The sequence below is a fragment of the Oryza sativa genome, chromosome 11, assembly GCF_034140825.1.
Source record: "Oryza sativa Japonica Group chromosome 11, ASM3414082v1".
Lineage (NCBI taxonomy): Eukaryota > Viridiplantae > Streptophyta > Magnoliopsida > Poales > Poaceae > Oryza > Oryza sativa.
In genome coordinates this window covers 18,223,810-18,248,814 of record NC_089045.1, presented here as the reverse complement: position 1 = coordinate 18,248,814, position 25,005 = coordinate 18,223,810, and the positions used below count along the sequence as shown (strand labels likewise).

Sequence of the window (25,005 nt, the reverse complement as noted above, 5' to 3'; positions counted from 1 at the left end):
AGATGTGCTACTCTACTGCGTCAGCACAGTTGTGACTTTCTTGAAAATCGCACTATCAAAAGAAACACGTCAACACATGAATGGAATATCATGGAAACTTCTTTGATTCGATCAGTGATTCTGACGTTGTGTTGACTATCAGTGAACTTGTAACAATTATGGTCACCTGAATAGAATTATGCAGTTTCCACTCGTCCACACATAACGCGGTTTCCTAGTTGACTGACCAAACAATTCATATATATTCCTAATATTGTGTGCAGAACCATCGCCTTGGATCATCCTTACTAATGCTTACAAAGCATACCTTTGAGACAAGGAACATGAAGGTTCTTGAGGACCTCATTGCCCCGGCATTCTTCGCGGATCTTGTGAGCCGGCTCATCGCCTTCCTGATCAGCCGATACAGCAACCGAGCATGCTTCGAGGAGACAGCCATCAAGCTCGAGCTGCTCGTGCTCAAGATCCATGCTGTCATCCAAGAGGCTGAGCATCGTCATATCGCAGGTAACCAGAGTCTTCTCCTGTGGCTCAAGAAGCTCATTAAAGGGATGTACCAAGCATATTATGTGCTTGATAATGCAAGGCACCCCCAAGATGATCAGTACATAAATTCAGTTGTGACCAGTGGCCGGTCAGTTTCCTTGTCTCGTTTCTGCTGCCCTGCCAAGCGACCCCGTACGGTCGCGATGGATTTCCAAGTCAACAACAATGGTAGCATCCATCAGCTAAGTTCCACCCTGGCGTTCTTAGAAGATTATTCTGCAAACTTGAGGGATCTCATTCTGCTTCTGGCATGCTGCCCTCCATTACCAATTAGGCAGCCTGTCAGTGACTTTCTGTCTGATGAGAGAAACATGTTTGGCAGGCTAGTAGAGAGGGAGCAGATCATCAGCTTCCTGATGCAGCCTGGGAACCATCTTGGTGTACTCCCTATAGTTGGTGGTCCAGAGGTTGGAAAGGGCACCATCATCAAGCATGTTTGCAACGATGACAGAGTGCGCAATCGCTTCGACATGATCCTGTACTCCTATGGATCAATTCTTCAGATAAATCCTGCTGATGATGTGTTGGAAACACTAACAAGTCATGGCCACATTCTTCACCAGGCCGATGTTTCAACCTCTTCACTGCACAGGAAGCATCTCATTGTGATAAAAAACACATATGAAGTAGTGATTGACAAGGTAGCATGGGCTACACTCTGTGCTTCTCTAAGATCAATTGGAAATGGAAGCAAGATCATAATAGTCAGCGAGAATGACAACATCAAAGATCTTGGTACGACGGGAGCGATGCGGATCGATCCATTACTCCAAGAGGAATACTGGTACTTCTTCAGGTCACTTGCCTTTGGTTCAGGTTCTAGCATTCTAGAGGAGCATGCAGGGCTCGCTGTGGTTGGCAGACAAATTGCAGCAGAACTTCATGGCTCATTGTTTGGAGCCAAGGTACTCGGTAGGTTTCTAAGGGCAAACCTTGATGAACAGTTTTCGCACACTATGCTTAACACCGTGTACAGATTCCATGAAGTGATGCAACGTGACAAGTATTTCACCAAGCTCAGCATCGCTCGTGTGGCTCTGAAGGTGCTTCCAATGCCTCTTAGGCTAAAGAGTGCTTCTCAGACCGGCGAGGCTTCAGAGATGCCTGGCACTATGGTTCAAGAACTAGTTGCCGGCAGCGTTCTTCCTGTAGAGAAAGAGATGGAGGTTGTGCTGTGGGAGTCTGCCTACCAGCCGAGTTACCGCTACACCGTTGTTTGTGAGAGAGTTGAGAAGCCTCGTTGCAGTGCAACCAAACGAATGAAGCAGAAGTAAATGATCAATAGTGATTCCCTTTGGTCATGAAAACAAGTTATTTTCAACATTTCTCCGGTCAAACTTTCAAGTTTGAATATCATACTTGTTAAATTTATAGACTTGATGTATGAATGAAAATTATTGTTGGTATTTATTACGGTCATAGATAAATCAGCAAGCACACAAATATCGATATAGCACTTCACCTCAGAGTATTCCAAGGGTATCGAATCACAGCGAACATGTGTTTATAATCTAATATTAGGATTCAAGGATAACAACTAAATAGTAGGGTTAGGAGAAAGAGAATTCCTACAGGTTAATTATCTTAATTATGTTAAGTTACAACTCAATCAGTTGCTTTGGGCACCGTCTATCCCCTGGTCTGCCAGGCTGAGTCCGGTCCGTAGCTCGATATACCCGAAAGTGGAGGAACACAAATTGCCTACCTCAAATTGCCCGAATGGACGGACAAGGTTGTCACCACCAATTGCCTATCTCACTTTTCATTGAGCACACAACAAACGAATTTAACCTCTAATCTAGACACCACATCTAGGTTATCGATTACTACTCTAGCCTCGGCCAAGAACTTACTTCTTTATCCAGAATCTTAGTACTAGAGCACTCAGTACATACTTTATTGAAGAAAGAATCTGCCAAGGTACAAGATCAAAGAGAGTGCCAACACTCCGGCACTCACATCTACAGAAACCCTAATCAGTGCCAGTTGGGAACCCCCCTTAGGTGTCGGTTTTCCCAACCGGCACCACGAAGTCATCAGTGCCAGTGTGTAAAATCGGTGCCTTTGAGGCCTCGGGAACGCAAAAGGAAAGCCAGCTCAATGCATCGGCCGATGCATCGAGCTATTTCACTTCAAGAACACTTGAACACGACATGAACATCAAGAACACAAGATGAACACAAGAACACATGAGCATACATGAACACAAGATGCCGCTACCGGGCCAATGTTGTCGCTTCCGCTCCCGTCCGTCGCCGCTGGGTAGTCGCCGAGTCCCCTCTTGGCTAGTTCTAGCGGAGGGGAGGCGTCGCCGCTGCCTCCGTTGTCGGGCCGCCGCCTTCCCCCCCTCCACTGCTGGGCCGCATCTAACGGCCAAATATGGCGGTGGGGAGGCGTCGCCGCCGTCTCTGCTGTCAAGCTGCCACCATCCCTCCCACCACCGCCCCCGCCGCGCCCCTCTTGCCGGGCTGTCGGCCAGATCTGGTGGAGAGGAGATGCCGCCACCACCTTCCCTCCCGCCACCGCTGCAACCTTCCCTCCCGCCACCGCCGCCCCCGCCTCCCCTCCTACTGGGCCGCTGCTCAGTAACGGATCTGGCGAAGGGCTCCGCCGCGGCACCTCATAGGTGCTGGTTTTACCACTTCGGGCACCTATAGGACTCCTCCGGGACTCCAATGGAGAGCTATCAACATCTCTGATACCTAGTGCACTCCTTCTGAAGCTTCCACTCACTCTCTACCTTTGTTCCAACTCTACTAGAGAGTTGCCTAAACAAGAAAGTGAGTTGTACTCCACTTGAGTTGTCTGTTTGAAAGTAAGAACTTCTCTTAATATAGTCTTGTAACGATGGTTTGGAGGTAAGTTAAGCCCTGGAACCAGGCTTAACCACCATTGGGGAGTGATCAGGAGCCTACACGTGGAAGCAGACAACAAGGGGGCAGAATATGGTGGTTCGGGCAACCTCCTAGTTTGGCAGAACTTCTGGCCCACCTCCTGGCCATTCCATTGGTTAGGAGACTACCTGATGGGCCCCAACATGTTTTACCTTGGTTATGCTCAATTCTATGTGGTTTTGATTGACATCTGGAGGCTACTATCTGTGTAATCGTGTCCGATTGTCCGGAGGTGTATTTTGTCGCATGCTAGTGGTTTTCCTCTATAATTCACCTGCATACAAATATTCACAAAGATTTTTGTGGAAATGATAAGTAATAACCAATACCTCTAAGGACCGTCAACAATTACATATCTTGAAATGAAAACTGATGTTGAAAATATTATGATTTATCAAGATTACAAAGAGACGGTGATATTCTATTTGAGACCAAGGTTCAAATTTCAATGCAGGTAAGAACTACTTAGAATTTTGTTCGACTTAGCAGGTAGGAACGTGTATGGAATATTTAGAATTGTTTTCAATTTACAATAACTTACGATAAAAGAGGTTGACACCCTCAAGCCATTTAGGGCGAGCAGCATCCTCTTATAGAAATAGTCAATGATTTGGTCAGTTGCAAAGAAAGGCCGAGGATTTGCAGTTGCTCCATAAAAACTGTTAGAATAGGTGTTGAATATATTAGTCCCATTTGATTATAATTGGACTTGGAGTTATAATAGGTATATGATATAGTTGGACTCAAACTCTCTCATAGGCTCTCTTTTAAATAGAGAGGAGGCACCACAATGTAACCATGGTGACTATAATATAGCGTAAACATGCAGGGAGATGATGGCAGTGAGACCATGGACTCGTAGCGACTAGGTGCTATGTTGATTAGGGAGGAGTGACTATAATCAGAACCCCGTAGATACAGGCTTCGGCTGAGCTTCGTTAACAAATATCATGTGTTTCTATGTTCTCATATGACGTGTCTTCGGTGATCAATAATTGAAGTGACAGGGAAGGTCAGCGGTTGTTCCGCTATATCAACTAACTTTTGTAACAAGTGATATCAAAGCCGAAGGTTTTAGCATTGGATTCAAGCAACATAATCTCAGCACATAGGATGTATCAGGATTCAGGACTTGGGTGACGGTACCCATAATATAGGTGATGTTTTTTATGGAACCAACCCCATTAGTAGCTGAAAGGGTGTTTTTTTTTGTGTTTTTAGCCCATGAATGTGAGAAAAGGTTTATAGGTGCTAGTTTTAGCACTTCCGGCACATAAAGTGCCAACCTCTATATGTGTTTCTGTCATAGTGCGTGCAAATGCCTTTTATTGTCGCATCCTACTTTCTTGATCATCCAGGCCTACATTTGCTTGCCTTTTTATTATCGTACAGCTATTTAGCAGACTATTATCATTTGGTCATGAGTCTAGTTAAATATAAGGTGATAGCAGTATCCATATAGTTAGGTCGTTGAGAACGAGAGGCACTAGGAAGAATTAGAATGCAAGTGCCGGATGGCAATGCAGTGCTACTAAGGCTGGTCGCTTATGTCCATCCCCAACCAGTTCTTGAGGAAAAACCTGTTGAAATTCATCTACCCTTCAGTGAAAGAGCCTTACCAAGCCGGAAGCATAAGAGAAGAGTTTTGTAGTGTTTCCTTGTTGCCTGTGTCCTTGGCCGAGTCATCATTCCCTTTTTATGAGGAAAAAAAAAAACTTCTAACAGAGTCACAGAGGAAGAAATTCGGTGAGTGAAATCAACAAACGTCATCTACATCTGCTTTTTCTTTTAATGGCGAGGAGCCTTCTAAAACTCCTTGATATCTGTAGACCATGGTCCATATTATTGCTTAGGACTAGTAGTTGACGTACTACCCTATTCTCTTAGACAATTGCTTGGATTGACAATGTATATTTAATTAACACCCAGCAGCCTTTTCATTAGTATAGTACGTACTATACTGATCACATACATATATATAGTGTATTCTGACAGAAGAAACAAATTAACATGCAAGCAGCAGTGCACATAGCTATTCGTTGTAATCATATGGGCATGTTGTTGAGGATGAGAGGCACTAGGAAGTAACAGAATGCAAGTGCAGGATGGCAATGCACTCAAACACTCATGAGCTGCTTGCATCCATGCACAACCATTTCATGGACAATGTATGTACCTACTTTGTGTTGAGGAATCTGCTGTATGCATTTCCCTATTGCCGGTACAGGAATCTTTAATCGAAGATTTATCGGAGGCGCAAAACTTTAATAAGAATTAGAAAGGGGTACATTGCTGACACCTTGTTTATTGTTGCTTGAATTTTTATGAGTAATATTAACATGTTGGTGATTTTTCTATATTCTTTTGTCCATAGTTTGTTTAGGATTGCTTTGAATGTTGGTTATGATTTTCTTCTAACTACCCTATCAACATATAAATTCTAATTATTTGAATTCGTAAAATCTTGAGTTTATTAGAAAATATCGTGTCGTGGAAAATGGAGTTGATTCACATGGAACTATCATTTGTACTATGTGTGTTTTTAATATTTAGTATATCTTATTTTTGGAGTTTCTAAACTTTAAGTAATAGCTTTTCTTGTGTACTAAGTACTATAGATATCTTTATGGAATTTAGGTTATTTTAATGGAAGAAACTTTCTATTAAGATATATGGTAAGAGGAAAATTTTATCCAATTATGACAAATTTATATTTACTTCTGCTACCTCCTTTTTTCATATGCTTACTATGTTCTTGGAAAAAATGAATTTAAAATTGAAATAAGAGAGCAATTATATAAATAAAATTAGTATGTGTAGAGTATTTATAATTAAAATTGTTGATGACATTTGTTGAAATTGGGCGTTTGTCAATAGCATTTTTGGTTTTTGTCATCCTATTTAGTCGTAAATATTTGTCAACTGATAAATATACTTTATATTGTCATTTGTTATATAATTTTCATGTATGTTTGGATTACATGAAAAGAATCAAAATGTGACCTAACATATAATTTTATTTTATAAGTTGAAATATATTCAAAACAGATAGTAAAATATTAATTTAATGGTAAATAATATGATGGACTAAATTTCGTTTTCAATTGTAGAGTGAATTTAGTTATGCATGTTTGTAAAAGTGATATATGATAAAATAATATATGTCACCATTTGTTTGTCATATACGATGAAAAGGGTCAATATACGACCCAAAAACATCTATTTATTTATTATAATTTAAAATATGTCAGCGCCACTTTAAGCCTATCTCAACTATTACATTATATGTATGTAAAAATTGTATGTGTAATTTTGAATTTATAGTTGTTTAGAATTTATTATGATAAACAACAAATATTATCTCAACTACTATAAAAAAAAATTAAAGGAAAGGAAAGAGAAGGTAAGGAGGGCCGGTTGCGTGCATGCAGTATGAAGTGATATTTTTTAAGGGTTAATTGGATCTATGCAACTACAAATATGCCATTTTAGAAAAATATCATTACTATTCACGATATTGGCTACGTGCCACTGGAATTTGAGAAAATTAGAATTATGCCACTCCATCACGTTTTCCGTCAAAAATCTCTGTTAGGCCCAACTGCACGTGGGACCTAGCTGTCAGTTTCATCTTCACCTCCCCCCTCTCTTCTCTCTCCCTTTCCTCTCTCTCCACCGCTGTCGTCGACCACCACCGTCGCTGCCACCGTCATCGACCACCTCCGTGAAGGCCTCGGGAGCCACTGTCGTCACCGCTATTGTCGGCCCTATCCGCGGCGGGAGGCTTGGGAGCTGTCGCTGCCGCTGCCGTCTGGGGCAAGAGGTTCGGGAGTAGCCGTCCTCAACACCATCCACGCGGGAGGGCTCGGGAGCCCCTACTGCCGTCACTATCCTTGACCCCATCCGCGATGGGAGGGCTCGGAACCTGCAGCCGCAGCCGCCGCTATCCTTGACTCCATCCGCGTGGGAGCGCTCGGGAGCCGCTGCCGCTGTCTCCGTCCTCGATCGCATCCGCGATGGGAGGTCTTGGGTGCCGCCGCCACCTCCATCCTTGACGCCATCCTCAATATCGTGAATAGTAGTGTCATTTTTCTAAAATGGCATATTTGTAGTGGCACAAAATATAAGTAATTTTGGTTGAATGGGATATCATAGTACTACGAATCTAAATCCATGTATATACATCCAACAAAAATTTCTTATATTTTGAGACAGGGGTCCGCGTGGGAGCGCTTGGGAGCCGCCGCCGCCGTCTCTGTCCTCGATCGCATCTGCGATGGGAGGTCTTCGGTGCTGCCGCAGCCGCCATCCTTGACGCCATCCGCAATATCGTGAATAGTAATGGTATTTTTCTAAAATGATATATTTGTAGTAGCACAAAATATAAGTGATTTTGGTTGAATGGGATATCATAGTACTACGAATCTAAATCCAAGTCCATGCATCCAACAAAAATTTCTTATATTTTGGGACGGGGGAATATGTATTTTCTAATTAACTTCTTATTATTTTAATCTTATTAATTAGTTTTATGTGTTTTATATTGTATAGTGTAAACTAAGTGTTGTTAATCACATGGTTTAAAAATCTATGTGTTTTTCCATTAAAAATGTGTGTTGAGTGGCCAATAGCTGGTCCAAAGCAATGTATTTCTTTTACTTGTTAAATACAGTTAATTTGGGAGGTGAATTATAAATTTTGTTATAAATGATCTAATAGTGTACATGGATAAAAAATTAGCTATATATATGATGTAAGATGTTATAGTTGTTCAAAAAAAATTTTACTCCAAAATATGTTTCAATCTAATAGGACATGAAAATAAAAAAGAGGAGATGCACCGGCCGGTTATGGGCATACGTATGTGCAGTTTGCAGCACACGTACATGTGTACAGGCCCCATGGGCCTTTTCTTTTATTATTAAAGTAAATGCAATGATGGAAAATAGTGGGTACTTTGTTAAATAAAAGAAATTGGTGGGTCCACCTTATTTAAAAGTGCCATGTGTCGAATTAAGAGCGCTTGTAGGAAGACATGCGGTAGTCTAGAAGTGTTTATAGGAAGTTTAATGGACTTTTAGTATATAATAGATAGATAGATAGATAGATATTGTTTGAACATCAGCGTAAATATATTTTTGAGACATGCAACCGTGAACCGTGCGTCAACCCGGTTGAAACTTGCTCAAAATTACATCTACTGGAAAAAAAACACCAGCATATTTTGATTAATTACTTCCGAGTTTCAATCGTCAAATTAACCTAACATTCAGTGCACTTCCAAGGAGTATCTCAGTGGCTAACAGTGATAGGCCTCTCCAAATCACTCCAAATTAATATTGCTGATCACACGTACATGACATATGAAAATTACCTGAATAAGTCTCAGCACAGCTTCCAGACGTCTACTCCTAATGTTGGCCACCTAGATTACTCACCGAACAACTCATACATTTTTGGACATCTTTATGCACTTCTATCATATGGGGATCTTAATCCAAGCATGATAAACCCTACTAAAAACCCTCTGCAGAATATGAAAGTTCTTGAGGACCGTATTGCCCCAGCATTCGACAAGGACCTAGTGAGCAGGGGAAAATCACCCGGAAATTTTCGTTCAAGATTCACCCCTCTTGTGAGTTGTTTCATCACCTTCGTTATCGGCAGGTACAGGAACTGAGCATGCTCTAAGGAGAGAGCCCTCAAGCTAGATCTGCTTGTGCTCAAGATCCATGCTGAGACTGAAGAGGCAGAGCATCCTCACATCGGAGGTAACGGAATCGTCTCCTTTGGGTCAGAAAAATGATGGAAAATGTACTCCCTCTGTCTTCTAATATAAGGGATTTTGATATTTTGCTTGTACTGTTTGACCATTCGTCTTATTTAAAAAATTTTAGAATTATGATTTATTTTTTTAACTTACTTTATTATCCAAATTACTTTAAGCATAACTTTTCATTTTTCATATTTGCACAAATTTTTTTAGTAAGACAAATGGTCAAACAATACAAGCAAAATGTCAATTCTCTTATATTATTAATATTATTATAGGACAGAGGGATGCTTGGAAAGAAAGGCACCGCCAAATTGATTGTGAAGAAAAATCACCCGTGATCAGTTGTAGGCATCCTTCTCGGTGACTCTGTCACACTAATGGTAGAATCCATCAGCTATGACCTTGTTTTGATCTTAAAAAATTTTGGCAAAAAACATCACATCAAATATTTATACATATGTATAGGACATTAAATGTGGAAAAAAAATCAAATGTACAGTTTGCATGTAAATTGCGAGACGAATCTTTTGAGCCTAATTATGTCATGATTTGACAATGTGATGCTACAGTAAACTTTTGCTAATGACGGGTTAATTAGTCTTAATAAATTCGTCTCGCAGTTTACAGACGGAATCTGTAATTGTTTTGTTATTAGTCTACGTTTAATACTTTAAATGTACATCCGTATACTTCAAAAACTTTACACCCAAAAAATTAAACACACCCTATATACCAATCTAGCTAGCCTTCCTATAAGACTCTGCTGCAAACGTACTCCCTCCGTCTAAAAAAAATAAACCTAGGAGGGGATGTGACATTTTCTAGTATAATAAATATGGACAAAGAGTTATCCAGATTTATTGTATCAGGAGATGTCACATCCTTGGTTAGGTTGAGTTTTTTTAGACGAAGGGAGTAAGAGTCTTTCTAGTCTTTATGTGAATTTCAGATTTGACCATAAACGTACCTGACATACCTGCAAATGCCTCTTTCATTGTCGTCCTACTTTCTTTCTCTACCAGGCCCCCTACATTTGCTTTGCCTTTTATTATGGTACAGCTAGTTAGCAGACTATTATCATTTGTTCCTGACTGAATCAGTCAAATATGAAGCGATATTATGCATATAGTCAGGTCGTTGAGAACGAGATGCACTAGGAAGAAATACAGTACAAGTGCCGGATGGCATTGTAGTGTTGCAGGGATTATAAGAGAAGAAGAAGCGATAGTACGCATATAGTCAGGTCGTTAAGAACGAGAGGCACTAGGAAGAAATACAGAGCAAGTGCCGGATGGCATTGCAGTGTTGCAGGCATCATAAGAGAAGGAGAGTTTGATAGTGTTCCCTTGTTGCCTGTGTTCTTAGTGATTTTTTGTTATGAAACGATAGGTAAATAGACGATAAAAAAATAGATCAATCACAGAAAACACGAGATTTAACATGCAAAACCCTCCTAAAGCAGGAGAGAAAAACTATGGGCGCCAGCCAGCAAATATCTTCAATATATCGGATGAGGTTACAAACGCCGAACGGCGGCTTACAAGAAGTATATATGAAGGTGAAAACCTAAAAGGATAATGCTTCGCTCCGGCCCAAGCCTCCGGCGATGGGCCTCTGCTTCGCTCCGTCCAAAGTTGGCCTTTATATAAGTGTAAATGAATTTGGATCACAACTCAACAAACTCCACGAGACAAAATTCCTTCTTATTGCATAAATCAAAAACTTCACCCTGAACACAACAAAGAAAAACACTTTCGGCACCAAATAGCCTCTTGGGCTAAACCATTATACCAACTAAGTTTGAGCAAATCTCAAACTTAGCAACAGAATCTGGCTTTGTCATCATATCAGTAGAATTATCATGAGTGCTTATCTTGCATATCTTTAGCTTACCTTGTGTGACTACATCACAAACATAATGATACTGGGTATCAATGTGCTTTGTCCTCTCATGGAACATCTTATCTTTAGTGAAGTATATGGCACTTTGACTGTCACAAAACAGGTTAATACAAGAATCAAATCCACAAAGCTCAGCAAACAATCCTTTCAGCCAAACTGATTCCTTACATGCTTGAGCAATAGCCATATATTTTGCTTCAGTGGTAGACTGTGCAACAACATGCTGCAATGTTGCTTTCTAACTTGTAGCACAACTACCAATAGTAAACACATAACCTATGAGTGATCTTCACTTATCCAAATCAGCAGCAGATGAATCTGAATCCACATAGATAACAAGTCCCTTATCAGTCCTGCCAAACTTCAAGCAAGCATCTGATGTGCCTCGAAGGTACCTAACTAAAAATCTACTGAACAACCTTCCAGTGTTCTTTGCCAAGATTAGCCATTTATCTACTAACCAAACTCATAGCATGAGATAAATCCGGACGGGAGCAAACCATGGCATACATCAAAGAACCAACAGCACTAGAATATGGAACCCTTGACATGTGTTCTACCTCCTCATCAGTACTAGCTCATTGTAAAGCTGATAATTTAAAATGAGGTGCAATAGGAGTACTAACAGGCTTTGCATCATGCATAGTGAAACACTGAAGAACCTTCTTAATATAACTTTGCTGACTAAGAAATAACGAACCAAAATTTCAGTCTCTAGTAATTTCCATACTTAGAATTTTCTTAGCACCACCAAGATCCTTCATATCAAACTCACTACTCAATAATTTCTTCAATGTACTGATCTCTTAACGCCATATGACAAATACTAGTAAGCATATCATCAACATATACTAGTAAGTATATAGGTGATCCATTAACAAATTTAATGTATACACAGCTATTATATTCAGACCTCTTAAAGCCATATAACAATATAAATGAATCAAACCTTTTATTCCATTAACAAGGAGACTGTTTCAAACCATATAAGGATCTTTTCAACTTGCAAACATAATCCTTCTTACCAGGTACTATGAACCCTTCTGACTGGTCCATGTATATCTCCTCCTCAAGCTCTCCATATAAAAATATTGTCTTCACATCTAATTGCTCAAGCTCAAGATCATGCATAGCAACAATACCGAAAAATGTACGAATTAAATTATGCCTTACAACGGAGAGAACACATTATTATAATCAACACCAGGAATCTGACTGAAACCTTTTGCTACTAACCTTGCATTAAACCTCGGAGGCTCCAGCCCAAGCCTCCGGCGATGGGCCTCCGCTTTTCTCCGTCCGAGGTTGGCCTTCATACGAGTGTAAATGAATTTAGATCACAACTCAATAATTTTTGGGTCATGCCCATATAAAATACTACTTGATGAATGAAGGGTCATTTCAAAATCAACCTTTCTCGGCTCTAATCTCTCCCTATTCTATTTTTCTTCTTTGTATTAATATAGAGTAGTAACATATTATAAAAGGTTCTTCTCTAGTTATATGTGTGCTGATGTAGTTCAAACATAGCACAACAACCGATTCGGCACTTTCCAGCCGACACTACGATTGAAGGCCAGGTTAGTTAAAAGTTGACACTGACTACAACAATTTCTGAATACTATACTTATATTTTGCATATATACTTTCCTGTTGACGATCCATTTCTCCCGCTATTATATATGAAGCTCATCTGCGCACTCATTTCATTCCATGTACTCTTACTAGGATGCTCTCTATTGATCGTTGAAAGCAATATAATCGTTGATCTTACTAGAAAAACGTCCTGCGTGTTGCCACGGGATGTGTGAAATTGAAGGATAATAAATAAATATAAAATATCCAAATATTATAAAATCAATTGTTTACTTATATATATTGCATTTGTTTTCTGGACTATCTCTATCTCTATAAGAAAAGAGAAACGTTCACTTTAAAATGAGAATGACGATTTGAGGATTTTAGAAAAAAAGAATAAATTGAACAAATGACTTTTTTCTAACTTCGATGATTTATTTATTAGAAACTAATTATTGAGCATCACTTCATATATGACTAAGTATTCAATTCTCTGTCATTTTGTAGGAGTTTAACATTGACAAAATTAATACTTCCTCCTATTTGTGTACAATCGACATAATATATAATACAATTAATACTTTGTTTTTCATTGTACGTTTTTCACTTGAGATATGGTGTTCCAACCTCTGCTCAAACCGATCGTGTTAAATTTAGGATCCTACTCTATAAAATCAGGTTTTCCAAGTTCTCCCTTAATATCACATCTTTTCTCAGATTTTTTTTTATACCGATACGATTTATCTGCTTAATTTCCTTCCATAAGGTTACTGTACATGATTAATATATGGTTCATCTAGAAGTTTTTTTTCCATAGCAATGAATGGGCGTAGTTAGTCTCATAATTGTGATAGATTTTATTGGGCTTTGTTTAGTTACTCTGGTCGTACAGATCTATATAGCAAAACCGGTTGATCATAAATTGTTATGTTTCAGTTATGAGATACAATTATTTGAAGCTCTTAAGATACAATTAAAATCCTAATTGCAATTTGTCAGAAATAACTGGGTTTCTTTGCAAACACGTGGGGCTAACCCAACCCAGGCAACAGTCGGTTGGATTGGTGGATGTGCTAATGTGGGTTCACTTTCTCGGTTTGGGACTTTTGATTGGGGGTCACCGAAATCTCGAAATTTTGGAAATTTCGGTCTAAAATTTCCGAAATTTTGAGCAAAATTTAGTTAAATTTGAATAAATATTATCCAAATTCATGAAAAATTTGAAAAATTAAAAAATTTCGGCCGAACTAATATCGTATCGGAGGGGACCGAAATGACCGAAATTTCGAAAATTTCAGTCCGAAATTTCCAACCCTACCGCACAACTGGATGGCCCACGTATGGTCTGTGCTGTGAGAAAAATGAAAGTACTTGAACAGTGTAACAGTAACAAACTGCAACGTGGATGCATGAGGGATAAGCAGCCGTACATCTCTAGGAATATAGATATACTACCCCGCGCGTTGCTGTGGGCATACAAATATATATGTGCAAAACTGTGAGGTAAGAGGAGAAGGTTCCTCTGATTCATATAGCTTCAAGCTTTCAAATATTTCCATCAAACTTTATACCGAATAACATCAGTTAACACCATCACTAAGTTTTTGGCCATATTTAATTTACCAAACTTTTAAGCGATTACATCATTTGCAACCACAAACTCTGTAGCACACATATGCCCGTTGCGCCATTTACAACAATATACTGCTGTCTTGAAGGCTCTGGTCAATCCACCCCAAACTATTTTGTTATCAATTGGCCAGCGGATAAAACAAACAAAGCTATTTTACGTACAAATTGGCCTTCTGAAAACCATCCATAGATGGAGCCTGAAAGTTTCTTAATCAAAGGCCACCACCGAAATGGAACTTATGTTACCTCCATAGTTCCATGTGCACTGGATTGTGATGGATTGAAAACTAATTATAAAATATTAACATAATCTTGACTATCTTGTAAGTGATATTTACATGTATAGTTTGAGTATGGAGTAGCCCATAGGCTAACATGTTGTTTAACTAAGCTGGCATCTTTTTTTAACTTTGAGGAAACCAAACTGACCTAATATGGTTAGATTGCGGCAATTTGTTTCTAGAAACGGTTGAAATCAATCTGCAAGAGTATAGGAGAATGTGCATATGCAGCTCTAGAAATCCTCTATTTCAAAATCAGCTATACAACTCCAATGGAATAGTTGTTAAACAAAGATTATTGTAAGCTTGCAACTAAATGAGTATATGTAAATTAGAATAATACTATAATCTAGAGGCAGACAAAGGGAACTATTAAGATTGCAGGAATCTAAATGATGAGCCAATAACAATGTTAAGTATCTTTACATAAAGTCAACTATGTATTATGACCGTTCAATGGATAAACAGCGGGGATGCACACATGCCATTCATCCTTTTTAAAAATTAGTAACTTATATATCCCAAAGAAATTAAACAATTGCTAAAATAATTTGAATATAATTTGTGCTCAAAATACAAACGGTGTTACTGCAGATAAATGTGTTATTTTCTTCAGAGAGAACTTGGAAGACTCATGGTAGTTTACTCCCTTGTTGATTAGATCTGCATTATTATAAATTTGTGACCTCTTTTCAAGAGAGATGAACAAACAACACAAACAGATGAGAACAGAAATGCAGTCCTATGGTTTAGTGCAACAGTGCAACCTGCGTAAAAGATAGGAAAGCCACACTTCCTGTTGGTAACATGCTAATTGCTAAGAGTCACAGGAAGGGAGTATCATTGATAAACATCGGTTACTGAAAGAAAATGCAGAAATGTTAGAGCAAATTTAATTATTACCTTGCTGGTTATTATGAATTGAAGGCTCATGGTTATGAACTGTTCATATGGCCTCATTTGCACATAACAGTAGTGTTTGTACTATGCAAAATGAAGAAATGCCATCAACTTATGTGAATTTGTACAAATGAAGGCCTTCATCATCCCACAAATGCTACAAAAGCATCTGCAAAGCCATGGATCCTACAAAAGCAAGGTGTTACGCATGCAGTTCAACAAATATATCACTCACTGGAAACCATGAACCTGACAGTCCATACATAGGCCTCGTAATGTAAGCAATCATGGCATCATACTACAGCAAGCGGTTACAATCAGGTTCAATGCCTTTTGTACTAAATATCAAGATTATCTATGAAATAGTAAATTATCTTCCAGCTTGAATGAGCACTTCATTCTTCTAATTGGTATCGCTATGAAGCCAATTAGGGACACTGAAGCAGGTAGCAAAAAACAATCATCTTATGTGCACAGAAGCAGTAACGGACAATTAGCACAATGATTTTTTTTATAAGTTCACCTTTCATGGTGCATTGTTTTGTGGCATCCTGCACTAACCATAGGTATATGGGCACATGGTACAATTACATAAGGGAAATAATCAGGCCAATATCCCTCTATACAAGCAATTTTGCTGTGTGTAAAAAATGAAAATATGTGTTGTAACCACATATGGCTGCTAAATGAATGGAATATCAGTAAGATATATAAAACTATCATGCATCCCTGAAACAATGCGAAATCATGTATTATGAACGAAAAAGGAAAACCTGATTGTTGTTTGCACTTTAGGCTGATTGTACGGGTAGCAAACATATCAAAAGAAATCTTTATGAAAATTAGTAGGAATCATACCTGTAGCAATGGAAGAGGAACATTGATATCCCGGACCAACATCTATCCTGCGCACCTGCATAGAGAGCAAAGCAAAGCAAATCTGAGCAGTAAAACAACTACTGCAGAAATGAACAGGTATGTAGATCAACAGTATGATGAAAAGAAAATGAACCTAACTAAGCACCAGTGCATACATAGTAGTAGAGGATGGCAGTACCAACTTACCTTACAGACTCACTTGAAAGCTCTCCATGAATCAATAACATGTGAAGGACCATATTAGTACCTGATCTCGTTTGACACCCTCACGCTGCATACATACATTATTCACAATTCAATATTTTTTTTGTTTGGCAGCAATTATCAGCATTCCTCTTAATTATTCAGTACAATCACTGACTCACTGTCACTAACGGACAGTAACTAAGATTGTTGGATGATTGATTTATATTACCTCACTACTGCATTGAAGCCTAGTGCAATCATCAAGGTCCAGAGCTGGTCATTGATGCTGCAAATTTTCATCAGAATCAAATAATCAGATCAACTATATCCAAACATAGATGCTTGAAGAAAATTAATTATATACAGAGCTGGTGAAATTCGTCAGAGAGAGATCCAATCGGGGCAGGTGATAGGGAAGAGGGATGATGGGAGGAGAGAGAGGATTGGATCCCATCAAGCCAAATCGCACGCCGCATCGATTCTGCCGTAGCTTCCAACCCAAATCGAAGGGCAGCCTCTGATCCGAACAAATCGACAAACGGAACGGGAGGACAGTGGATACGAACCTTCTTGCGCGTGGGTGTTGAGCTCCTTGGAGACGGGAGATATTGGTTGTGCCCCAGAAATCCCTCGACCTCGACGGAAACTCCTCCCGAATCCGGGGCAAACCAGACACCGGACCAGGATTCACCGTCTCCGCGAAGGTTCCAATAACGACTAACCTAAAATACATTTACAGTTCAACGTGGAGATGTACAGGCAAAGGTGCACATTCAATACCTAAGTGGTCTTGCTGCTTCCGGTTTCTACGACGAGGATGAGGGTCTGGTTGTCACGGAGGACGGCGAGGAAATCGTCCTTCTGCTGCCACACGGGGAGCGTGCGGCGCTTCTGGAGGATCTCGAGGTACCTCGCCGAGTAGGGCCTCCCCGTCCGAGAAAATTGACATTTTGCCATTGTCAAAACGGGGTTTCGCTCGAATGCCACTCCCAAAAGTGGTTTCGTTAAAATGCCATCCTCAAACAGGGACAACATGTTGTAATGCCATTTCATCCATTTCTTCTCAATTTAATGATTTTTGTAGTGTTTTTTCTTGCTGAGATGACTAAAATACCCTTTATCCTATCTCATCTCTCTCTCTTCTTCCTCTAGATGCACAGCATGGCTCGGCGGCGTGGCTGTGGACGGGGACGGGGACAACGCTGGCGTGGGTGGGGAAGGCTGCCCCCAAACCTAGCTGACGCCGCCGCCGCCATAGCCGCCACCGTCACCCCGGCCTCAAATGTAGCAGCCGCCTTGCCCTCAGATCTAGTCGTTGTCGCGCCACCGTCGTGTGTGTCATCGGGATGCTTCTTGCGTGAGGGAGGGATGGCGACGGTGGAGTATGTGGACATACAGGCGGTGGCGTCGGTGCAGCTGGGGATAGGGAAGGCGGCGACACGGCTGGGGATGGGGACAGGGATGGCGGCGGCGCCGACATGGTTAGGGCAAGTGGGGATGTTCTCCTACGTTGACGCGGATGGCGTCGCCGGCGCCACCGTCTGCCAGCCACGCCGCTGAGCCGAACAGCCTTCTCCACCCACACCGGCATCATCTCCGTCCCCAGCTGCGCCGGCGCCGGGGATCCATCTCCTCCACACAAGTCAACTAAATGGTCACAAGGGCAATTTTGTCACACCACGGTGGAAATCATTTGCAAATCAGCTAATTTGGTCGAAATGGCAAAGTAGCAATGTGGCGTCGTCCGAAAATGGCATTATAACGAAGCCACAATCCGGAGTGGAATTCTGGCGAAACCCCAACCTGACGATGGCTAAATGTCAATTTTCTCTCCCCGTCCACCGATTGATGGACGGGTTGGCCGCGGCGGCGGCGGTGTCGTTGGTGGTGCCGGCGTGGCCGAGGTTGGCGGAGATGGAGGTCTCGTCGACCACGTCGAAGAGGCTCACCTTGCGCTTCTGCTCCGTCCCCATCGCGGCTACGGTGGCGGCGAAGCGGGAGTCGGGTCGGTTCACGTGGTAAGGAGGAGACGGGTGGGGGAGGCAAAACCCTAGCTCGGTTCCCCTCTCGCCCAAATGCAGCGATGCGTGGGAGAATTGCGCAGCCGTGCGGATGGGATCCATCGATTTGTTCGGTGGGGGGCCAGCGAAGCAACGCGTACGAAAGAGGAAGGAAGCTTCGTGGCTTCGCCCGCCACATGGAGACGACGGACGGACGGATCGAACCGAGAGGAGCACATCGAGCGGTGCAGAAGCGAACAAGAACTGTTGCCCTGTAGCAACCCAAGACGCACTGAGATTCATCGGCGGACTGGTTACAAAAACTAAGGATTTGATATGATATAGGTAGATTTGATCGAAGGGTTCAAATCTACTTCTACTATCACCCAAGTTAGCGGTATTAGAAACACGAAGAGGTATTATTGTCCAAAAGAAAGGTGTGGCAGGGTATAATTATCATTTAGTAGTGACTATATTTTTTTTCTCTTTTTTGGATTTTTTTAATGAAATATGAGTGATACTAGCATAATGGATTACCAGATATCGATCTATACAAGAAAAATAACATAAATGATAAAGTTATCTCTACTCACTATATTAGTATATTACTAATCTGCCCTTAATAACAAATAATTCAAATCATTTCTACTTTTAGTAGTAACCAATAAAGATCACCAGAACATCACTTGGTTGATAGAACAAATACATTGACGCCCACGTCCTACTCCTATCCCAGTTCTACAAGCTTTAATTGTTGTCTACATATCCTTCTGCATCCGCGTATGATCATAGGTGTGGTTAAAACATACTCCGTACGAAGTGGTCTGCAACTCTTATGATCAATTACGTTAGCTTAGCTGAGCACATTAAGATTGAGCGGTATCAGGAAATTGAAATGTTCCATGTTGTTGCAAGCTCGAGGCGGGATCAGCTTGAAACGATTGTTGCTAGAGCTTGGAAGAGTAGGAGAGTGGGACTCCAGCTGGCCTCCATTATTGGCTCTTAGTTAGCCAAAGACATTATTGCAAAACGTTGTCTAGTTAATATTTGGCATTTTACACCAGCGTCTCTTTGAAACAAAACAAATTACCCATGTTAAATTAGTGCCATGTTTCTTCAGTTATGTTAATTACATGTCATTTGTTTTGTTACAAAGAAAAACCAATACATCTTTTGCTGTCTACGCTACTAGAAAAAGCATTTTCGCAAATGTGTGCTTTTTTTCAGACGGATATGACCCTCGGAGCTAAATGGCCGCCTACGAAAATGTAAACCGGGATAGAGCTCGCCGTCTGCATGTGAAAATCATTTTTTCAGTTGGACCACTTAAGAGGTCCGCTTGCGAAAAATAAAGGTATTTTCGCAGGCGGACCTCATGCGAAAATCATTTTTTCAGTTGGACCACTTAAGATGTCCGCCTGTGAAAATACCTTAAGTGGTCCGCCTGAAGAAAAATAACTTCTGCTAGCGAAACCTTATGTGGTCCGCTTACAAAAAAAAAATCATGCCACTAAAAAAATATCTAGTCTCATCCTTATCTTCTCCATCGTTCTTATCCTCTCCACCACTCATTTCCCTCCCCCTCCTATCTCTTTGTCTCTCTCCACCAGCAGAAAGCCGCGGGTGCCCACCTAACCTCCTCCGCCGCGGGCATCCCCTCCTCGCCGCCTCCGCCAACAGCCGCGAGGCGAGACGACGATGACGCCGCCTATGGATCCCCCGCCGGCTCGCCCCGGGCGCTCGGATCTGCCGCCGGCTGGTCTCCGGGTGAGAAGGCGCGGCTCGGCTCCTACCTCTCCCAGCGACGCGCGATGACGACGACGGCACCGACGCGCCGACGACGACAACACCGCCTGTGTGTGTGGGGGTGGGGGGACGGAGGAGGAGAGGCGGCGGCTCGACTCTCCCCTCTCCCGGCGACACGCAACGACGACGACGACGCCGCCACCGACGCTTCTGGGGGAGGGGGGACGGAGGAGGAGAAGCGGCAGCTCGGCTCCCCCTTCTCCTGGCGACGCGCAATGACGATGACAACGCTGCCTGTGGGGAAGCCAGTGGACGGAGGAGGAGAGGCGGCGACGACTGTCTCGAACGGTGCCGACGCGACGACGACGATGCCGCCGGTTGTGGGGGAGACCGGCGGATGGAGGAGGAGAGCCATCGGTGGCACCCCTTTTTTTATACGCTGTAATGTTTTTCGCAGGCGGGTGAATCTACCGCCTGCGAAGATGGAGGTGTCGCTAGCGAAAATAATTTTTGCAAGCCTTTGCGTATAGGCGGTCCTTTCCCCCACCTGGAAAAACTATTTTTGGCGCCTGCAAAAACCTTTTTTTCTAGTAGTGCTATTCAATTCAAACGAAAATGCATGGACGAGTACAAGCTGTATTGGGTGATTTCAATCTATCGCAATTTTCTCTTTCTTCGTCCACTCTGATACTGGCCACATAGATATATCTTTTAACTGGTGCAAATACAATCCGTGCAGAGAACATGTGGTTTGACAGATGAAACTGTTAACAAACTAAAAATATTGATGAGAACCTATTTGGTTCAAGGGGCAGTGAGGGCAATCTTGTTGTAAATAGTTGATATTTTCAATCTCCCGTTTCACTGATTTTGATTCATTTGATAACCTTATTAGTTTGTGGACTTGTGGATTATGTTATTCGAGTGTGCTGAAAATAATGTGTAGGGAGAGTAGTAAATTGTGAATCTCGAAAATTTAATATTTGAAAGATAAATTGGGTATGAAAGATGAGAGTCATAAACAAGATGAGATTGAGTGAAGATGGGAAATTGTGGTGGCATCATCAAACCAGGAATGATTAACAACAAAGATACTACAAACTAAGATTTGCCTTCTTCAATGTGAGAGGATCATGTATGGCTTGTTTTACCTATAAATCTGCTAGGTGGAGTGACAGAAAAAAAAAACTCATTTGCTTATGTTCATCTTGTTAAGAGTATTTTGTGTTCAGTGGTATATTGGTAATTTCCCATTCCTTTTGTCCTCATATGTGTGTCCTTTGGCTAACTCAATAGTAACAGTCCATTCCGCAAATTCCTCCAAATTATGGCACATCTTATCAGTTCTAAGTGTTCATCACGAGAGCCGCATATTCAAGACTGGTTTTGATATGGAAGGCATCATGACTATGCACTACCCATCCTTTTCAAGTTCGGTACATGCCTAGTCTGCGGTGCCAGCATCAGCTAAATCAATATCCATGGTGCCAACACATGGAAAGCCTGCAGTTGTAGGAGCATACCCTGGCAGCGGCTGTCATTGATTGTGCTCCTGCCTCACCGGAGCTAAGCTATTAGTGTCTAGCTGTAAAAGGACCGCATAGTATCAGGGGAGAGACCTCCCATGGGTCCATTAGATTTGGGATTCCTATTACCAAAAACTAAGGTTTCCCATAAGATTTTTAATAAGGGCTCTTTTTGTTGAGAGATATCATTAATATGTCTGACCTATATCAAGGTATTGTAAAATGTGATGTTTATTCTAGAACTACAGCAATATTTTGGGATATGATGGAATGTAGGTATCAGAAGTGCCTCTCTACCGAACTTGTACCAACATGCTATTAACAAGTCATAGTCAATTGCAATAATGTGTTCTAGGCTACTTGAGAACTCTTCCAACCTACCTCTGAGTCTCTTTGACTCAGGAAACTTCAGGATGAATTAAGCTCATTGACACTGTCAAACAAAAAAGAGATTCCTGGAGTTTTATTTGGAACTATAGAGCTTACACCTCCATATGTTTTTATATGCTCAACTTTGTAGCCTTGTAGCCTCCTAAACCTTTTACTTGGCTTTGGAAGAATAAGTGTGTGATGAAGATCAAAGTCTTTATTTGGCTACTTTTTTTGAACAGTCTAAACACAAGGGACATACTCGATAGGAAGAATTGTGCCCCCCCCCTCCATGGGTCCATTTGATTTGGGATTCCTATTACCAAAAACTAAGGTTTTGCATATGATTTTTAATAAGGGCTCTTTTTGGTTGAGAGGTATCATTAATCCATCTGACCTATATCAACATGCTGAAAAATGTGATGTTTATTCTGGAACTACAGCAATATTTTGGGATATGATGGAATGGAGATATCAGAAGTGCCTCTCTACCGAATTTGTACCAACATGCTATTAACAAGGCATAATCAATTGCAATAATGTGTTCTAGCCCACGTGAGAACTCTTCTAACCTACCTCTGAGTCTGTTGGATTCAGGAAACTTCAGGATAAAATAAGCTCATTATTGACACTGTCAAATAAAAAAGAGATTCCTGGACTTTTATTTGGAACTATAGAGCTTACGCTTCCAAATGTTTTTATATGCTCAACTTTGTAGCCTTGTAGCCTCCTAAACCTTTTACTTGGCTTTGGAAAAATAAGTGTGTGATAGGAAGAATTGTGCCCCCCCCCCCCCTAAAAGCAGACCTTACCTGTGTACTGTGCTCTTCACAACATAGAGAAACCTATTAGCATCTTTTTTTCCTTTGCCCTTTTTGCAAAAGATGTTTTTGGACAAACTTGGGGATCTCTTGGAAAACTTCATTGGACCTTTTTCAAATGGTTGTCCTGGCAAGGCTTCGGTTCAGGCAAAGAAGTTTCATGAAACTTTTTACCATTGCTTCCTAGTATATCTTGAAGCAGAGAAACGGAAAAATCTTATCTCTGGTGGTTTGCTTTTCGAAATGAGGTTCTTCTACATATGTGTAGAATGAATGGTCCTCTCAAGCAAATAGTTGCTGCTCAGTTATAACTGCTATAATTTTTAATATGTTTTTTCTTTTCTTTTGTGTTGTAAATAACTTTTTTTCATTCTATAAAATCATAATCTTGGGCAAATGCCTGGTAGTTTTCTCCCTAAAGAAAACAAAACTGCATATTTGATTCATTGTTTGCCCAATTCAGGGTGTTTATACACAAATACACCGATGCGTGCATCTATTCTTCCCCAAACCTTCAACCTCAGTGTCGTTCTTCCGTGCGTATTGTTCGTACCCTCTAAAAGAACTACAGATATATGTGCATCATTCCTTCCACCAAAGTATTTCCATAAGTTTTTCTCTTTCTAGCTTCTTCACCTTGCGTCTTGGAAAAAACTCACAGAATCATTGCCACACCATGCTTGTAATCCTGATTTCTTGATCAATCTAGAAGGATAGAAATTTGGATATTCCGCAGGTATGCAAAGGCGCTTGTGAAACAGGGACAAACTATCTAGCTGAATTTCCCACACAAGTGGAGCTAAATTTCAAAAATAACATTGAATTTTATATACATATATTTTTTTCTTGAACGATCAACACCAGACAGTACGATGATTCACTGAATAGAGTAGGAAAAAATTACAAGGTTAAAGCCCTGGAAGACACTAGCCAGTAAAGAAGAAAAAAAACCCACCACCACGCACCGACGCACCAGCACACAACCAAGCAGAAGGCTTAGCACTAGACCAGCTGCCGCTAAACCAACAAGGAAACCACAGCCAACACTTATTTACTGTTATGATGATAATCTTAATTGCATATCAAGACAAATATGTTATGTTATAACTACACTAACTACAAAATCATGTCCCACAAACATATTTATAAATATGACATAAAAAATGCATGATATAAAGGCTAGTTTAATAACCGTTAGATTTAGAAGAGAACAAAAATGAAATAAACCTTAGCCATCTAACGAAAAAAAGAGTGAAAGCAGTAAAAAAACTGTACAATGTAACCAGCGAGTTCCTGATGATTTCAGACTCCTTCCGCTCCGGACTCCTCTTTCCAAAAATGGAGAGGCGATGGTAACGTGATGAGAAATAACGGAGAGGTGTAAATGTGATTGCCTATTTGCATGTTAGTCCCATGATAAATTTTAATTTACAAACTTGCCCGAAGCAAGCATTAGTTACAAGGAATATTTTGTAAAAATAGTCAACTCATTTAACTTTTATCACATATAAATTTACAGCCGACACCTTTAATTAGTACAACTATTTATAACAAAATATCATTTTGTTAAATTTGTATATAAATAGCTTAAAGAATTATGTAGCAAATAACAAAACTCTTATAATCGTAATTTGCAATGACTTAGGTAAAAAAAATGCAATAACATGTGCATAGTTATTATTTTCTAATGACAACATGCATATAATATAACAAATTCAGTAAGACCAGGTAGAAAATTTCTATGAAGACATAGATATAGTGAAATTCTATATTTTTTGTCTTTCCAGTAAATTTCACAAGTTTAACATTACCAGAGTAAATAATTTATTATCACCATGAATATTTATTCATCATAGAAAAAATAAATCTATTTGTGTTGCATCTTGACTTCTTGCAAAATATGTTCGCTAAACACCTATTCAAGTGTGTAAAATTAAATTAAATTTGCTAAAATTGAAGAATAAATGAA

General features: G+C 40.6%; 1 protein-coding gene and 1 long non-coding RNA gene across 5 annotated transcripts; one reads left to right on the top strand and one right to left on the bottom strand.

The window, feature by feature from the left end:
* Positions 1 to 323: 323 nt before the first annotated feature.
* Positions 324 to 1,820, top strand: LOC9269597 (disease resistance protein RGA2). The gene has a single exon (XM_015760478.3). The coding sequence runs from the start codon at positions 324 to 326 to the stop codon at positions 1,818 to 1,820; it is 1,497 nt and encodes a 498-aa protein (XP_015615964.2).
* Positions 1,821 to 11,147: 9,327 nt separating this feature from the next.
* Positions 11,148 to 17,487, bottom strand: LOC4350501 (uncharacterized). Of its 4 annotated transcripts, XR_010737840.1 has the most exons (7): positions 17,141 to 17,487; positions 16,804 to 16,860; positions 16,575 to 16,659; positions 16,368 to 16,422; positions 15,513 to 15,695; positions 12,144 to 12,428; positions 11,148 to 11,436 (listed from the first exon to the last, which is right to left on the bottom strand). It is a non-coding gene; the product is annotated as an uncharacterized lncRNA (long non-coding RNA). The 4 variants fall into 4 exon arrangements; XR_010737841.1 differs by lacking the exons at positions 11,148 to 11,436; positions 12,144 to 12,428 and adding an exon at positions 14,229 to 14,593; XR_001540946.3 differs by lacking the exons at positions 11,148 to 11,436; positions 12,144 to 12,428 and adding an exon at positions 14,993 to 15,376.
* Between the last annotated feature and the right edge of the window lie 7,518 nt (positions 17,488 to 25,005).

Bases quoted from the DNA above. Each gene is read 5' to 3' on its own strand.
- LOC9269597 (XM_015760478.3), top strand. From the start codon at position 324: ATGAAGGTTCTTGAGGACCTCATTGCCCCGGCATTCTTCGCGGATCTT.